This window comes from Artemia franciscana, chromosome 20 (assembly GCF_032884065.1).
Source record: "Artemia franciscana chromosome 20, ASM3288406v1, whole genome shotgun sequence".
NCBI lineage: Eukaryota > Metazoa > Arthropoda > Branchiopoda > Anostraca > Artemiidae > Artemia > Artemia franciscana.
In genome coordinates, this window is record NC_088882.1 from 7,650,340 (window position 1) to 7,665,377 (window position 15,038).

The 15,038-nt window shown below is 36.4% G+C and overlaps 1 protein-coding gene across 4 annotated transcripts in view; it reads left to right on the forward strand.

Annotated features, from left to right (window-relative positions):
• The window catches only part of LOC136040389 (BTB/POZ domain-containing protein 6-like), a 396,184-nt gene that overhangs the window by 343,809 nt on the left and 37,337 nt on the right, over positions 1–15,038 (forward strand). For all 4 annotated transcript variants that reach the window (XM_065724657.1, XM_065724660.1, XM_065724658.1 and 1 more), the window contains exon 2: positions 8,858–8,940. In XM_065724657.1, the coding sequence (XP_065580729.1) occupies positions 8,858–8,940 (83 nt within the window). The remainder of the gene's footprint in view (positions 1–8,857; positions 8,941–15,038) is intronic.

A 15,038-nucleotide genomic window follows, 5' to 3' on the forward strand; every position in this document is an offset into this window, starting at 1 on the left:
TAGTCATATATTTGTTATGACTATGTTGATAATGTTAGCATTACTCCATGGTAAATCTGGCTATACATATGTTAATGGTGAATGAGCATAGGTTTGGCATCATGTGATAGTTGTTCCTATTAATCTATAGTATCTTTTGTTAAATTCAAACCTACAAATAGAAATTTCTCTTCTTCAAGCTTCCTTGTTTTTATTTTTAAATGCCTTAAATCTTGATTCTGATTACTATTACAATTACAAGTCCCAGGCTTAAAAAAACAATTATTCAACTCAACAAATTACAAGCGAAAAATATCAAATACTGGGTTAAAGTCGTGTGTAATTTACCACTAAGGGTGATAGTAATGGCTCGGCTATTAGGTTTCAGAAATACATACAAATAAATCCTATTATATTTATTCATATTATATTTATTACTCATAAATATTACATATTATATTTTATTATATACCTATTATATTATGTACATATAATATAATATATACACATTATATATATATATATATATATATATATATATATATATATATATATATATATATATATATATATATATATATATATATTCTTTTAAAAAGCAGTAATAGACGGAGAGACTGGATTTACAGTTTTGAAAATTCTTTCTATTTCCGAAAAGGCTTCAACGTAGGCTCACATAGCTACATTTTCCTGTATGTTTTTCATCTTCTTTTTTTGCAGGCTTGTATGTCTCGACGGCCTTAAGGTTGTTTTGTTTTTCTGTTATTTCAACTAATCCATTGAAAAACTCAACTATTAAAAATAACAAACTGACTTTTTACCTATTCCTTTGTCCCTAGTTCTACCGTTTTTATGGCACTTGGTATTAACCAAGTGACATATAGCAATCGCCAATTCTGTCGGTCTGTCGGTCTGTCTGTCTGTCTGTCTGTCGGTCCCAGTTTTGCTACTTTAGGCACTTCCAGGTAAGCTAGGACGATGAAATTTGGCAGGCGTATCAGGGACGGTTAATTACAAATTTGACCATCTGGGGGAGGGAGTGGGGGGTCGGTTAATTTGGAAAGAATAGAAAAATGAAGTATTTTTAACTTATGAATTGGTAATGGGATCTTAATGAAATTTGATGGTTGGAATGATATTGTGTCTCAGAGCTGTAATTTTAAATCCTTACCAGATCTGATGACATTGGGGGGAGTTGGAGGGGGGAAACCTAAAATCTTGGAAAACACTTAGAGTGAAGGGATCGGGATGAAACTTGATGAAAAAAATAAGCACAAGTCCCAGATACATGATTGGCATAATCGGAACGGATCCGCTCTCTTTGGTGTAGTTTGGGGGGGGGGGGGGTAATTCTGAAAAACTAGAAAAAATGAGGTATTTTTAACTTATGAACGGGTGATCGGATCTCAATGAAATTTGATGTTTAGAAGGATATCGTGTCTTAGAGCTCTTATTTTAAATCCCGGCCGGGTCTGGTGACATTGTGGGGAGGAGTTGGGAGGGGGAAACCTAAAACTTGGAAAACACTTAGAGTGGAGGGATCGGGATGAAACTTGGTGGGAAAAATAAACACAAGTGCTAGATACATGATTGACATAAACGGAACGGATCCGCTCTCTTTGGGATAGTTGGGGGGATATTTCTGAAAAATTAGAAAAAATGATGTATTTCTAACTTACGAACAGGTGATCGGATCTCCATGAAATTTGATATTTAGAAGGATATCGTGGCTCAGAGCTCTTATTTTAAACCCGATCAGATCTGGTGACATTGGGAGGGGGAGTTGGGACGGGGAAACCTAAAACTTGGAAAACACTTAGAGTGGAGGGATCGGGATGAAACTTGGTGGAAAAAATAATCACGAGTCCTAGATACATGATTGACATAACTGGAACGGATCCGCTCTCTTTAGGGTAGCTGGGGGAGGGGTTAATTCTGAAAAATTAGAAAAAATGAGGTATTTTTAACTTACGAACGGGTTATCGGATCTCAATGAAATTTGATATTTAGAAGAATATCGTTTCTCAAAGCTTTTGTTTTAAATCCTGACTGGATCTGGTGACGTTGGGGGAAGTTTGGGGTGGGGGAACCTAAAATCATGGAAAACGCTTAGATTGGAGGGATCGGGATAAAACTTGGTGGGAAAAATAAGCAGAAGTCTTACATACGTGATTTACATAATTGGAATGGATCCGATCTATTGGGGGTGGGGGTTAATTCTGAAAAATAAGAAAAAATGACGTATTTTTAACTTACCAAGGAGTGATCGGATCTTCATGAAACTTCATATTTAGGGGGGGGCAGTTGGGGGGGGGGGACCGGAAATCTTAGAAAATACTTAAATCGGTGAGATCAGGATGAAACTGGAAGGGAAGAATAAAAACCTGTCTAAGATACGTGACTGACATAACCGGACCGGATCTGCTTTCTTTGGTGGAATTGGAGGGGGTAATTTGAAAATTGAGGTATTTGTAACTTACGAAAGGGTGACCAGATCTTAATGAAATTTGATATTTAGAAGGATCTTGTGCTTTAAAGTTCTTATTTTAAATCCCGACCAGATCCTGTGACTTTGGGGGGATTTGGAGGGGGAAACCAGAATTCTTGGAAAACGTGAAAATTGGGGTATTTTTATCTTACGAATAGATGATCGGATCTTAATGAAATTTAATTTTTAGAAAGAAGTCATGTCTCAGAGCTCTTATTTCAAATCCCGACCAGATCGTTTGCCATTGGGGGGAGTTGGAGGGGGAAATCTTAGAAAAACACTTGGAGTGTAGGAATCGGGATGAAGCTTGGTGGATAGAATAAACAAATGTCCTTGATACGTAATTGACAGAATCGTACTGGGCTCGCTCTCTTTGGGGGAGTTGAAGGGAGGGGTTCAGTGATTTGGCGAGTTTGGTGCTTCTGGACGTGCTAGGACGATGAAAATTGATAGGCGTGTCAGGGAGTTGCATAATTTGACTTGATAAAGTCATTTTTTCCAGATTCGACCATCTGGAGGGCTAAAGGGAGAGAAAAAATTAGAAAAAATTAGTTATTTATAACTTACGAGTGGGTGATTGGATCTTAATGAATTTTGATATTTAGAAGGACATCGTGACTCAGAGCTCTTATTTTAAATCCTGACCGGCATTAAGCCTCTTATTTTCCTTTTTAAATCAATCTATTGATTCATAGAATTTTGTTAGAGTTCATACCGTATGATCTCTTGGCTCTTAGCTCTTCTCGCCTCGTCACAAGTGCCATATGAGCTCTTAGCTCTTGTTCTGTTTTAATATCTGGAGTGAACTGATTTTAAATGAAAATAGTGTTTCTTCTCTTTCCACTATCTGTTCGCTGTTTTGCATGAGAAAAATGGCTAATCTTTCGCTTTGATCTGTCGATTTCTTTTTGTTTCGTATTAGGCTGTAATTTATGAAGCTTCAACTCATTCTACTGTTGTTGCTTTTATGTCTTAATGTTTTTTTCTTCTTCTTATGCTTTCTATTTACGCCCCGTCATTTTCATTTTATTGAAGACTCATATGAAGTCTTCATATGTCATACATAATTATTCTTGTCAATCTGTCGATTAGGCTGTAATTTATGAAGCTTCAACTCATTCTACTGTTGTTGCTTTTATGTCTTAATGTTTTTTTCTTCTTTTTATGTTTTTACGCCCCGTCATTTTCATTTTATTGAAGACTCATATGAAGTCTTCATATGTCATACATAATTATTCATGTCATACAAATGTCATACAAATATTCTTATGTCATATATAAGACTCATATCATTTTATATGAAGACTCTCAGTTTAATCTCTAGGTAAATAAAACTGTAAATTTATGAGTCCAGGATTTTAGCTTCAATTATGCTCCTTATGGTACAAAATTATAGTTTCTTTTTTTATCACGAAAGTAAACTGGCAAACAATTATAATATATGCCTGTAAACAGAGTTGCCACTACGATCAGTTCCTAAAGAGCTACAATTACCAAATTTGGGTTCTATACAGCGATGTCTGTTGATTTAGACAAAAATTGACTGTAATAGCACTAAAATAGCTCCAAAATATACCTCTCGTGTCATTTTAACAACCCAAAGCGTGAACTACATTGCTAAAAATAATAAAGTAGTGCTACAATAGCACATTTGTGCTAGTGGTGGCAACCCTACCAATAAATCATCTTTCAAGAATAGACTGCAGGGTCATAAGTTGCAGCCCTTCTCTGCTGGAGCCAAAACAAAATGGATGCGTACCAGAAGCCAATTATAATTAATTATATGTTGTAACCTTCATCCTAAAATGGGTCAAACCTGTATTTATATGGTCAGTAAAAGAGGCTAATATTTTGGTTTTATCTGCACTTATCATACAAAGAAAATACCAATTTATAATATTTTGAAACTCAAATAATTTTAAATTGGTGATTATAGTTTAGGCCAATCGTTTTCTTGAACACACAATAATAAAGGCCTTAGCTAATGTAGTGGACAGAGAACGTAGACGTGAAAACGATAAGCTGGCCTTTACGGAAAAGGTAGGGTTTACTTGGTAAGTTAATTTGTTAATTAACAAATTAGTTTGTTAATTTATGACGTCAAATTAACGTTAATTTGTGAAGTCAAATTAACTGCATCAGGAAGAAAACTTAAAATGCCAAGCCACTGAAAATATTATCAAGTAGAAGTGCCAATTCTAGAAAATGTAAGGAGGAGGGGATTTTTCTCAAGTTTTTTGAAGAAAGATACAAAAAAGTCTAACGTAGGGAATAAACTTTTTCAAAAGTCTAGTGTAGGTAATTTTTTTCCATTCAATTTAAAAAATAAAATGCAACAAAAAATATCGTCAAAATTTAAAAGGGGCAATAGTCCCCTCTTCCCCATGATTGGTACCCCAGTTATCAAGCTCAGCCTGTTATACTTTGTTGAAATGTGAATAGAGATTATCACTACAAACCTAGTGATCAAATTATTGGTTTCTTGGTCAAACTCAAAAGTTTTGAAATTAAGTGTTGGTCTATAAAGTATGTAGAAAGTCAATGTAATAAGTAGTAGTGGAGTCATAGGCACTACTGAAGATACACATTTATTAAAGCACTAAAGCTTATTTATACTACAAAAGATTCATCCATATTTGGGCTCTAAAAATTATCTATACTAAACTAGAGTATTGACCTGCTTACACATTAGAATATCCAGACAGGTATCTGACGCTTACATAATTGCATAATCGGTTTACCTAGTAACTATATCCAGTGAAGGACCTACATGTTCCTGTCTTGGTGTGATTAACAGGATGAAGTAAATCGTTTTATTTGATTAAAAATTGGACTAATAGAATTTATGATGCAGTATTGAACTTTATTTAACAGCATCTATATAATGTGCATAGTGTAACCGCTTGTATAATCATATTCATGCTAATTATGTGCTTATATTAACAGTTCTTTTAGAGGGAACTTAAGATCATCCATGTTCCACCAAAGGCGCCCAATGCCCCCCTCCGACTTTTTACCACCCCCCTTTTTTTGTTGTACGTAATTTCTTTTGAACTTAATTTTTTTTAACTCTTATTTATTTTTTAATTGGAAACCTTTTCAACCTTTTTTATGTCTTAAAAGACAATAAATATACTTAAAACAAAAAATACTTGTGATACTATGAAGATGATATAGGTATGTTAGTCGTGATTTTTCCTATTAGAAAATCAATGTTTGTTGTTGAAATTTTTTGGACTGAATTTTTTAACTTAGAATTCTTAGGCTATTACCAGCTGGATGTGTTAAGTGATTTTGTTTTTGGAAGGATGCCATATGATAAAAGGTTATGTTATTGATAATAATTTTAGCCCATTAATTCTAAATCCAGTGTGATATTAGCAAAACTTGTCTGTAATTATCAAATATCTTGCGCTACATTATCAAACTCTTGCCTGATATAAAGAGATTCCTCTATTGCATTATTGAAACCTTACTTGTTATTATCAGCACATAAAAACAAGCAAATAGTGGCTGAGACACACAGGCAGAAAGAGTTATAGAGAGAGACAGAGAGAGAGAGAGAGAGAGAGAGAGAGAGAGAGAGAGAGAGAGAAAGAGACAGAGAGAGAGACAGAGAGAGAGAGAGAAAAAAAATAAAGAGAGATAGTGACAAAAACAAATAATATAGCACAGAATCAGAGATTCAAACACACGCTAAGATAGACACGGAAACTTGCCAACATCTGCTCAAACACAGAGGTGTAGTGAGAGATAAGAAAACAGTCAGTAAAAAAAAAACAGGCACAGAGAGACAAACAAGCAAAAATCCGCTCAGATACATATGCACAACAAAAGAGAGAGACACCTACAGACACACAGAGTGGGACAGAAAAACAAAAAAAGACAGACAAACAAGCAAGCACACACCCGCTTAAACAAACAGGCACAGAGAGAGAGAAAACATAGAGAGAGAGAGAGAAATAAAAGCAATTTTGACTACAATAAACTCAGCTAACTGATAAGTCCCGAGTGTTTTAGTTAATAACAACTAGGGTAAATTGGTTTAACTGCTTTTAAGTTATGTGCGCTTAGGTTCAGTTAGCCTGGCGGGCCACGCTAAGTGAAAATAAACGAACTTATTGTAGCTGAATAAATTTTAGTCAGAAGTGCTTTTATTTATTTCTCTCTCTCTCTGTGGCTGTGGATCTCAGCGGGAGTTCGCTTGTCCACATGTCTGTGTTCGTATGTTTTTGTGTGTGACTCTATGTGTTTGTAGGTGTTTTGTCTCTCTTTATTTGTCTATGTGTCTGAGTGGGGGTCTCCTTCTCTCTCTCTCTCTCTCCCTTTCTCTCTCTCTCTCTCTCTCTCTCTCTCTGTGCCTGTGTGTGTGATGGACTGTTTGCTTGTCTCTCTCACTATCCCTGTGGGTCTGAGTGGGTGTTATTTGTGTGCCTGTCTCTTTGTGTGTTTGAATGTCTGAACCTGTGTATTTTTCTTTGTTCTTTTCTTTCTCTCTTTCTCTGTGCCTATGTGCCCGAGTGGATGTTTGCATGTCCCCAAGCTGGTGCTTGTCTGAGCGGGGTTTTACCTGTCTCTGTGTTTGTCTCTGTGTGTCTGATTCTGTTTGCTTGTTTGTGTTTTTATCCCTTTCTCTCTCTATCTCTGAGCCTGTGTGTCTGAGCGGATGATTGCTTGTCCCCGTGCCCGTCTTTGTATGTTTGTGTGTCTCGATTTGTGTGTCTGCATATATTTTATCTCTCTCATTCTCTCTGTCTGTGTGTCTGCGGGGGGTTTAGTTTTTTTTCTCTTTGTATGTTTGTGTGTCTGACTCTGTATTTGTACGGGTTTTTGCTGTGCCTCTGTGTCTGAGTGGTTGTTCACTTGTCTCCGTGTTTGTCTTTGTGTATTTGTGTCTAAATGTGTGTTTTTGTATGTGTTTTTTCTTTCCCACTCTCTCTGCATGTGTGTTTCATCTCTCTAGATGTTTTGTCTTTCTCTTTCTGTGTCTTTGTATTAGAGCGGCTGTTTGCCTGTCTCTCTTTATCTGTGTAAATGTGTCTGAGTGGGTGTTTGCTTGTCTCCGTGTCTATCTTTGTGTGTTTGTATGTATATATTTTTATCTCTCTCATTCTGTCACTGTGTGTCTGAGTGGTGGTTTGTTTGTGTCTCTTTGTGTGTTTGTGTTTCTGACTCTGTGTGTTTGTATGTGTTTTTGCTATGCTTATGTGTATGAGCGGGTGTTTTATTGTCCCGGGTCTGCCTTTCCGTGTTTGCGTGTCTAAATCTGTGTGTTTGTATATGTTTTTATCTTTCCCACTCTCTGTGCCTTTGTGTCTGAGCGGATATTTGCTCGTCTCTCTCTCTCTCCCTGTACCTATGTGTTTGAGTGGGTGTTTGATTGTCCCCTTGTCTGTCTTGTTGTGTTTGTTTGTCTAGAACTGTGTGTTTGTATGTGACTCTCTATGTTGTATGTTGTATAAAAAAAAACTTGACAGAACCAGCTACTAATAACCTACAAATTTTGAGTCTAGAAATTCAGTCCAAAAAATTTGAAATAAAAAAAGAAAAGTATCACTACAAAAAAAAATTTTCTAAAAGGAAAAATCACGACCAACATATCTATATCATTTTCATTTCGTATTTCAAAAATATCACAATTAAATTTTTATTTTAAGTACAAAAGAAACAAGTACAAAAAGGGGGGAAAAAAATTTGGGAGATGGATATTGGGTCCTTTTGAGGTTGGGACATGGATGATCATAAGTTCCCTCTAAAAGAAGCGATGATATAAGCTTTCATTCCCATGAAAATGATGATACAAGGGGTTACGCTATGTATATCATATAGATGCTTTAAGTAAAGTTCAATACTATATCTTAAATCTATTCGTCGAATTTGAAATCAAATGAAACGATTTACTTTATCTTGTTAATCATGCCCATACAGTTATATATAGGTCATTCACCAGATCTAGTTACTAAGTAAACTGGTTATGCAAATTATGTAAGCGTCGGATACCTGTCAGGACAAGCTAATGTGTAAGTAGGTAAATGCTCTAGTTTAGTATAGGTACCATTTAGAGCCCAAAAAGGCTGTATCTTCTGTATCCCCTATGGCCTCACTACTGCAATTTCCGTCACTATTTACATACTAAAGAGGTTTCTGTTTTGAAAAACTCTATATCTTCAGAACGCTTGATTGTTGAGATGATAGTATTTAAATTAACAGCTTTTTTTATTGATTCGGCGTTCATCTGTTATATTAACATTTTATGAATTTTGGTCTTTTAAAACTTTAACCGAGGGTTTAAACTTTTAAAAAGACCAAATTACCTCTCCCCTCCCCTCACCCTCAATAAATAATTTAAACGTGAAAACAAGCTAAAATTTATAAGTTATTCTGTTTTAGGTCGCTACCCGTCAACAACATTGTCTTGCCGACGAAAAACCAAGTATACAGTATATTAAAAGACACGGAAAAGTTCACAAGAGGTTAGTTTATTTTTAAATATTTATGTAATGGTAATACAGCATCGGGAAAATTATAACCATAGGCAGCACATTAGTGTTGCCTAATTAAAGAGCAGTATGACGCAAATATATAAAAATAAGTTGTCTGTCTGTCTGTCTGTGGATCAGGTGACGTCATGTTTCTGTGTCGGCTGACGTCATGTTTTCAACTGGCGAAATTACAGACCGGGACATCGGGACACAAATGACGACTGGGACACCGGCACATCTTCTATATATATAAAAATAAGTTATCTGTCTGTCTGTGGATCAGGTGACGTCATGTTTCTGTGTCGGCTGACGTCATGTTTTCAACTGACGAAATTACAGACCGGGACATCGGAACACAAATGACGACCGGGACACCGGCACATAGGGAATATAAATGACGACACTCAAAGAGAAAGCGACCGGGACAAAAGGAATGTTCGATTAGCAATCACCATCAACAAAGCACCGGGACACAAATGACGACCGGGACACAGGGAGTATAAATGACGACCGGGACATAAGTAAAAAAAACTAAAAAAACTAAAAAAAAGGTAAAAACTACAAAAAAACTAAAAAGAAAAAAAACTAAAAACTAATAAAAAAACTAAAAAAGCTAAAAAACTAAAAAAAACTAAAAAAGAAAAAAAATAAAAAAGGAAAAAAATGAAAAATAAAGGAGAAAAACAAAACTAAAAAAACGAATGTATATACAGACCGGAACACCGGGATACAAATGACGACCGAGACACAGGGAATATAAATGACGACCGGGACACAGGGACACAACTACAACGGGGACGCCGGGGGGCACAGGGGGATATAAATGACGACCGGGACACCGGGACACAAGGAATATAAATGACGCCCGGGACACTCAAAGAGAAATCACAGACTGGGACACTGGGACACAAATGACGACCGGGACACAGGGACACAACTACAAAGGGGACGCCGGGGGCACAGGGGGATATATAAATGACGACAGCGACACAGGGAATGGTCGATTAGCAATCAATATCAACAAAGCTCAAGGGCAATCATTACAATCATGAGGTATAGATCTGAATACGGAAACCTAACAATCTATTTATATGTACTGACAATGGGACAGCAAAGAATGTTGTATATTCGCAAGTTTTACGTAGTTAAAAACATATATATATATATATATATATATATATATATATATATATATATATATATATATATATATATATATATATATATATATATATATATATATATATATATATATGTATCTATATTCACAAGTGGGACATAGGGACACAACTACAATGGCGCGTAACTAATATGGCGCGTAACGACTTACGCGCGCGGGGGGCTTGGGGGGGGGGCACAAAGCGCCCCCACCAACTAGGTGTTGGGGCGGCGCGAAGCGCCACCCCAACAGCTAATACATCTATATATATATAAAAATAAGTTGTCTGTCTGTGTGTGTGGGTCTGTCAGGTGACGTCATGTTTCTGTGTTGACTGACGTCATGTTTTCGATTGACGAAATTACAGACCGGGACATCGGGACACAAATGACGACCGGGACACCGGCACACAGGGAATATAGATGACGACCGGGACACTCAAAGAGAAAGCGACCGGGGCACAAGGAATGTTCGATTAGCAATCACCATCAACAAAGCACCTGAACACAAATGACGACCGGGACACAGGGAGTATAAATGACGACCAGGACATAAGTAAAAAAAACTAAAAAACTAAAAAAAGGTAAAAAACTATAAAAAAAAACTAAAAAGAAAAAAACAAAAAACTAATAAAAAACTAAAAAAGCTAAAAAACTAAAAAAACTAAAAAAGAGAAAAAAAAGAAAAAAAATGAAAAATAAAGGAGAAAAACAAAACTAAAAAAATAAAAATAAAAAAAAACTAAAAATAAAAAAACTAAAAAAAAAGCAAAAACCCAAAAAACTTAAAAGAAAAAAAGGGGAAAAATACAAAAAATTATTTCATCATATACCATTTCAAAGACGAATGTATATACAGACCGGGACACTGGGATACAAATGACGACCGGGACACAGGGAATATAAATGACGACCGGGACACAGGGACACAACTACAACGGGGACGCCAGGGGGTACAGGGGGATATATAAATGACGACGGGGACACAGGGAATGTTCGATTAGCAATCACCATCAACAAAGCTCAAGGGCAATCATTAGAATCATGAGGTATAACTAAAAAAACTAAAAAAAAGGTAAAAAACTAAAACCTAAAAAAGACCAATTAAAAAACGAATGTATATACAGACCGGGACACCGGGACACAAATGACGACCGGGACACCGGGACACAAGGAACATAAATGACGCCCGGGATCCTCAAAGAGAAATCACAGACTGGGACACCGGGACACAAATGACGACCGGGTCACAGGCAATATAAATGACGACCGGGACACAGGGACACAACTACAACGGGGACGCCGGGGGGCACAGGGGGATATATAAATGACGACGGCGACACAGGGAATGGTCGATTAGCAATCACCATAAACAAAGCTCAAGGGCAATCATTAGAATCATGAGGTATAGATCTGAATACGGATTGTTTTCCCATGGACCATTATATGTTGTATATAAAAAACGAATGTATATACAGACCGGGAAACCGGGACACAAATGACGACCGGGACACCGGGACACAAGGAATATAAATGACTTCCGGGACCCTCAAAGAGAAATCACAGACTGGGACACCGGGACACAAATGACGACCGGGACACAGGGAATATACATGACGACCGGGACACAGGGACACAACTACAACGGGGACGCCGGGGGGCACAGGGGGATATATAAATGACGACGGCGACACAGGGAATCGTCGATTAGCAATCACCATCAACAAAGCTCAAGGGCAATCATTAGAATCATGAGGTATAGATCTGAATACGGATTGTTTTTCCATGGACCATTATATGTTGCATGTTCAAGAGTCGGTAAACCTGACAATCTATTTATATGCACAGACAATGGGACAGCAAAGAAAGTTGTATATTCGCAAGTTTTACGTAGTTAAAAACATATATATATATATATATATATATATATATATATATATATATATATATATATATATATATATATATATATATATATATATATATATATATATATATATATATATATATATATATATATATATATATATATGTATATATATATATATATATATATATATATATATATATATATATATATATATATATATATATATATATATTCAAAGGTGGGACATAGGGACACAACTACAATGGCGCGTAACTAGTATGGCGCGTAACGACTTACGCGCGCTGGGGGGCTTGGGGGGGAGAAGCGCCCCCACCAACAAGGTGTTGGGGTGGCGCTTCGCGCCACCCCAAAAGCTAGTGTATATATATATATATATATATATATATATATATATATATATATATATATATATATATATATATATATATATATATTACTAGCTGTAATATATGTGTAATATATGTTTTGGGGTGTGCGCCACCCCAAAAGCTAGTGTATATATATATATATATATATATATATATATATATATATATATATATATATATATATATATATTCAAAGGTGGGACATAGGGACACAACTACAATGGCGCGTAACTAGTATGGCGCGTAACGACTTACAAGCGCTGGGGGGCTTGGGGGGGGGGGAGAAGCGCCCCCACCAACTAGGTGTTGGGGTGGCGCTTCGCGCCACCCCAAAAGCTAGTGTATATATATATATATATATATATATATATATATATATATATATATATATATATATATATATATATATATATATATATATATATATATTCAAAGGTGGGACATAGGGACACAACTACAATGGCGCGTAACTAGTATGGCGCGTAACGACTTACGCGCGCTGGGGGGCTTGGGGGGGGGGGGAGAAGCGCCCCCACCAACTAGGTGTTGGGGTGGCGCTTCGCGCCACCCCAAAAGCTAGTGTATATATATATATATATATATATATATATATATATATATATATATATATATATATATATATATATATATATATATATATATATATATATACTAGCTGTTGGGGTGGCGCTTCGCGCCACCCCAACACCTAGTTGGTGGGGCGCTTCGTGCCCCCCCCGCGCGCGTAAGTCGTTACGCGCCATATTAGTTACGCGCCATTGTAGTTGTGTCCCTGTGTCCCACCTGTGAAAATAGATAGATTTATATATGTGTTTCAAACTACGTAAAAATTGCGAATTTCCCACTACTGGGAGCTTTCCGTTTCCAATTGCCAGCAATTGATCTGAAAATGTTTGACCAGAGTCATCGTTACAGAGACAGACAACTTATTTTTATATATATAAAAGATATATATATATATATATATATATATATATATATATATATATATATATATATATATATATATATATATATATATATATATATATATTTTCTTTTTAGTTTTTTTGTAGTTTTTACCTTTTTTGGTTTTTTTCTTCTTTTGTATTAATGCTAAAGCCAATGTTCAAACCTGGAGCCTCTCGGACCTAGAACCTGAAACATAACGCTTTACCAACTCAGCTACTTCGGCTTGAATACATTCGTTTTGAGCAGCTTCCTCGGGTGTTGCCATTGTAGGTTCTTCAGTCATTTTACAATTAGAAATTTCTCTTTCAACGGTCTTCTTACAATTAAAAATTTGTCTTTGAACGATATTCTTAAATACCTGTGTCCTGGTCGTCATTTATATTCCCTGTGTCCCGGTCGTCATTTGTGTCCCGGTATCCCAGTCTGTAATTTCTCTTTGAGTGTCCCGGTCGTTATTTATATTCCCTCTGTCCCGGTCTGTAATTTCTCTTTGAGTGTTTTTTCTTTTTAGTATTTTTTAGTTTTTTACATTTTTTCTTTTTTCAGTTTTCTTTTTCTTCTTTATTTTTCAGCGTGTCCTGGTCGTCATTTATATTCCCTGTGTCCCGGTCGTCATGTTTTTTACATTTTTTCTTTTTTCAGTTTTCTTTTTCTTCTTTATTTTTCAGCTTCACTGAAATACATATCGCCGAACCTTTGTTTTTTTTTAACTAAAATCTGGTAGGCATTGATGACCTTATCCAAGTCAAAATCCCAAACCCAATCATCATCGCTATCATTTTCAGTTTTGATATGTTTTGACTCTCGCTGTCCAGGTGGATCTTCATCTAACTGCGCGGTTTTGCGTTCTTTAGCCTCAAGCCTGTTTCCTTGCTGTTCTTTTGATTCCTCGGCACGCTTTCTTTTCTGACTTTCTCTATCAGCAGCAAGTTTTTTGGCATAGACTCTTTGAGCATCTTCATCGGCTTTTGCCATTGTAAGTTCATCAGTCATTTTAAACTTAAACATTAATAGATTTCTACGTGAACATATATGTCTTAAATATCTTTAATGACTATTTATGTTATTTTTTTATGTTTTTAACTACGTAAAACATGCGAATATACAACATTCTTCGCTGTCCCATTGTCTGTGCATATAAATAGATTGTCAGGTTTACTGACTCTTGAACATGCAACATATAATTGTCCATGGGAAAAACAATCCGTATTCAGATCTATACCTCATTATTCTAATGATGTGCCCTGTGTCCCAGTCGTCATTTATATTCCCTGTGTCCCGGTCGTCATTTGTGTCTCGGTGTCCCAGTTTGTAATTTCTCTTTGAGTGTCCCGGTCGTCATTTATATTCCCTGTGTCCCGGCGTCCTGGTCGTCATTTGTGTCCCGGTGTCCCGGTCTGTAATTTCTATTCGAACAATCCCTGTGTCCCGGTCGTCATTTATATATCCCGCCTGTGCCCCCCGCGTCCCCGTTGTAGTTGTGTCTCTGTGTCCCGGTCGTCATTTATATTCCCTGTGTCCCGTTCGTGATTTGTGTCCCAGTCTGTAATTTCTCTTTGAGGTTCCCGGTCGTCATTTATATTCCCTGTGTCCCTGTCGTCATTTGTGTCCCGGTATGTAATTTCATCAGTTGACAAACATGACGTCAGTCGACAAACAACTTCTTGATGCATACAGCTCAATCCTTAAAATGACGTCAG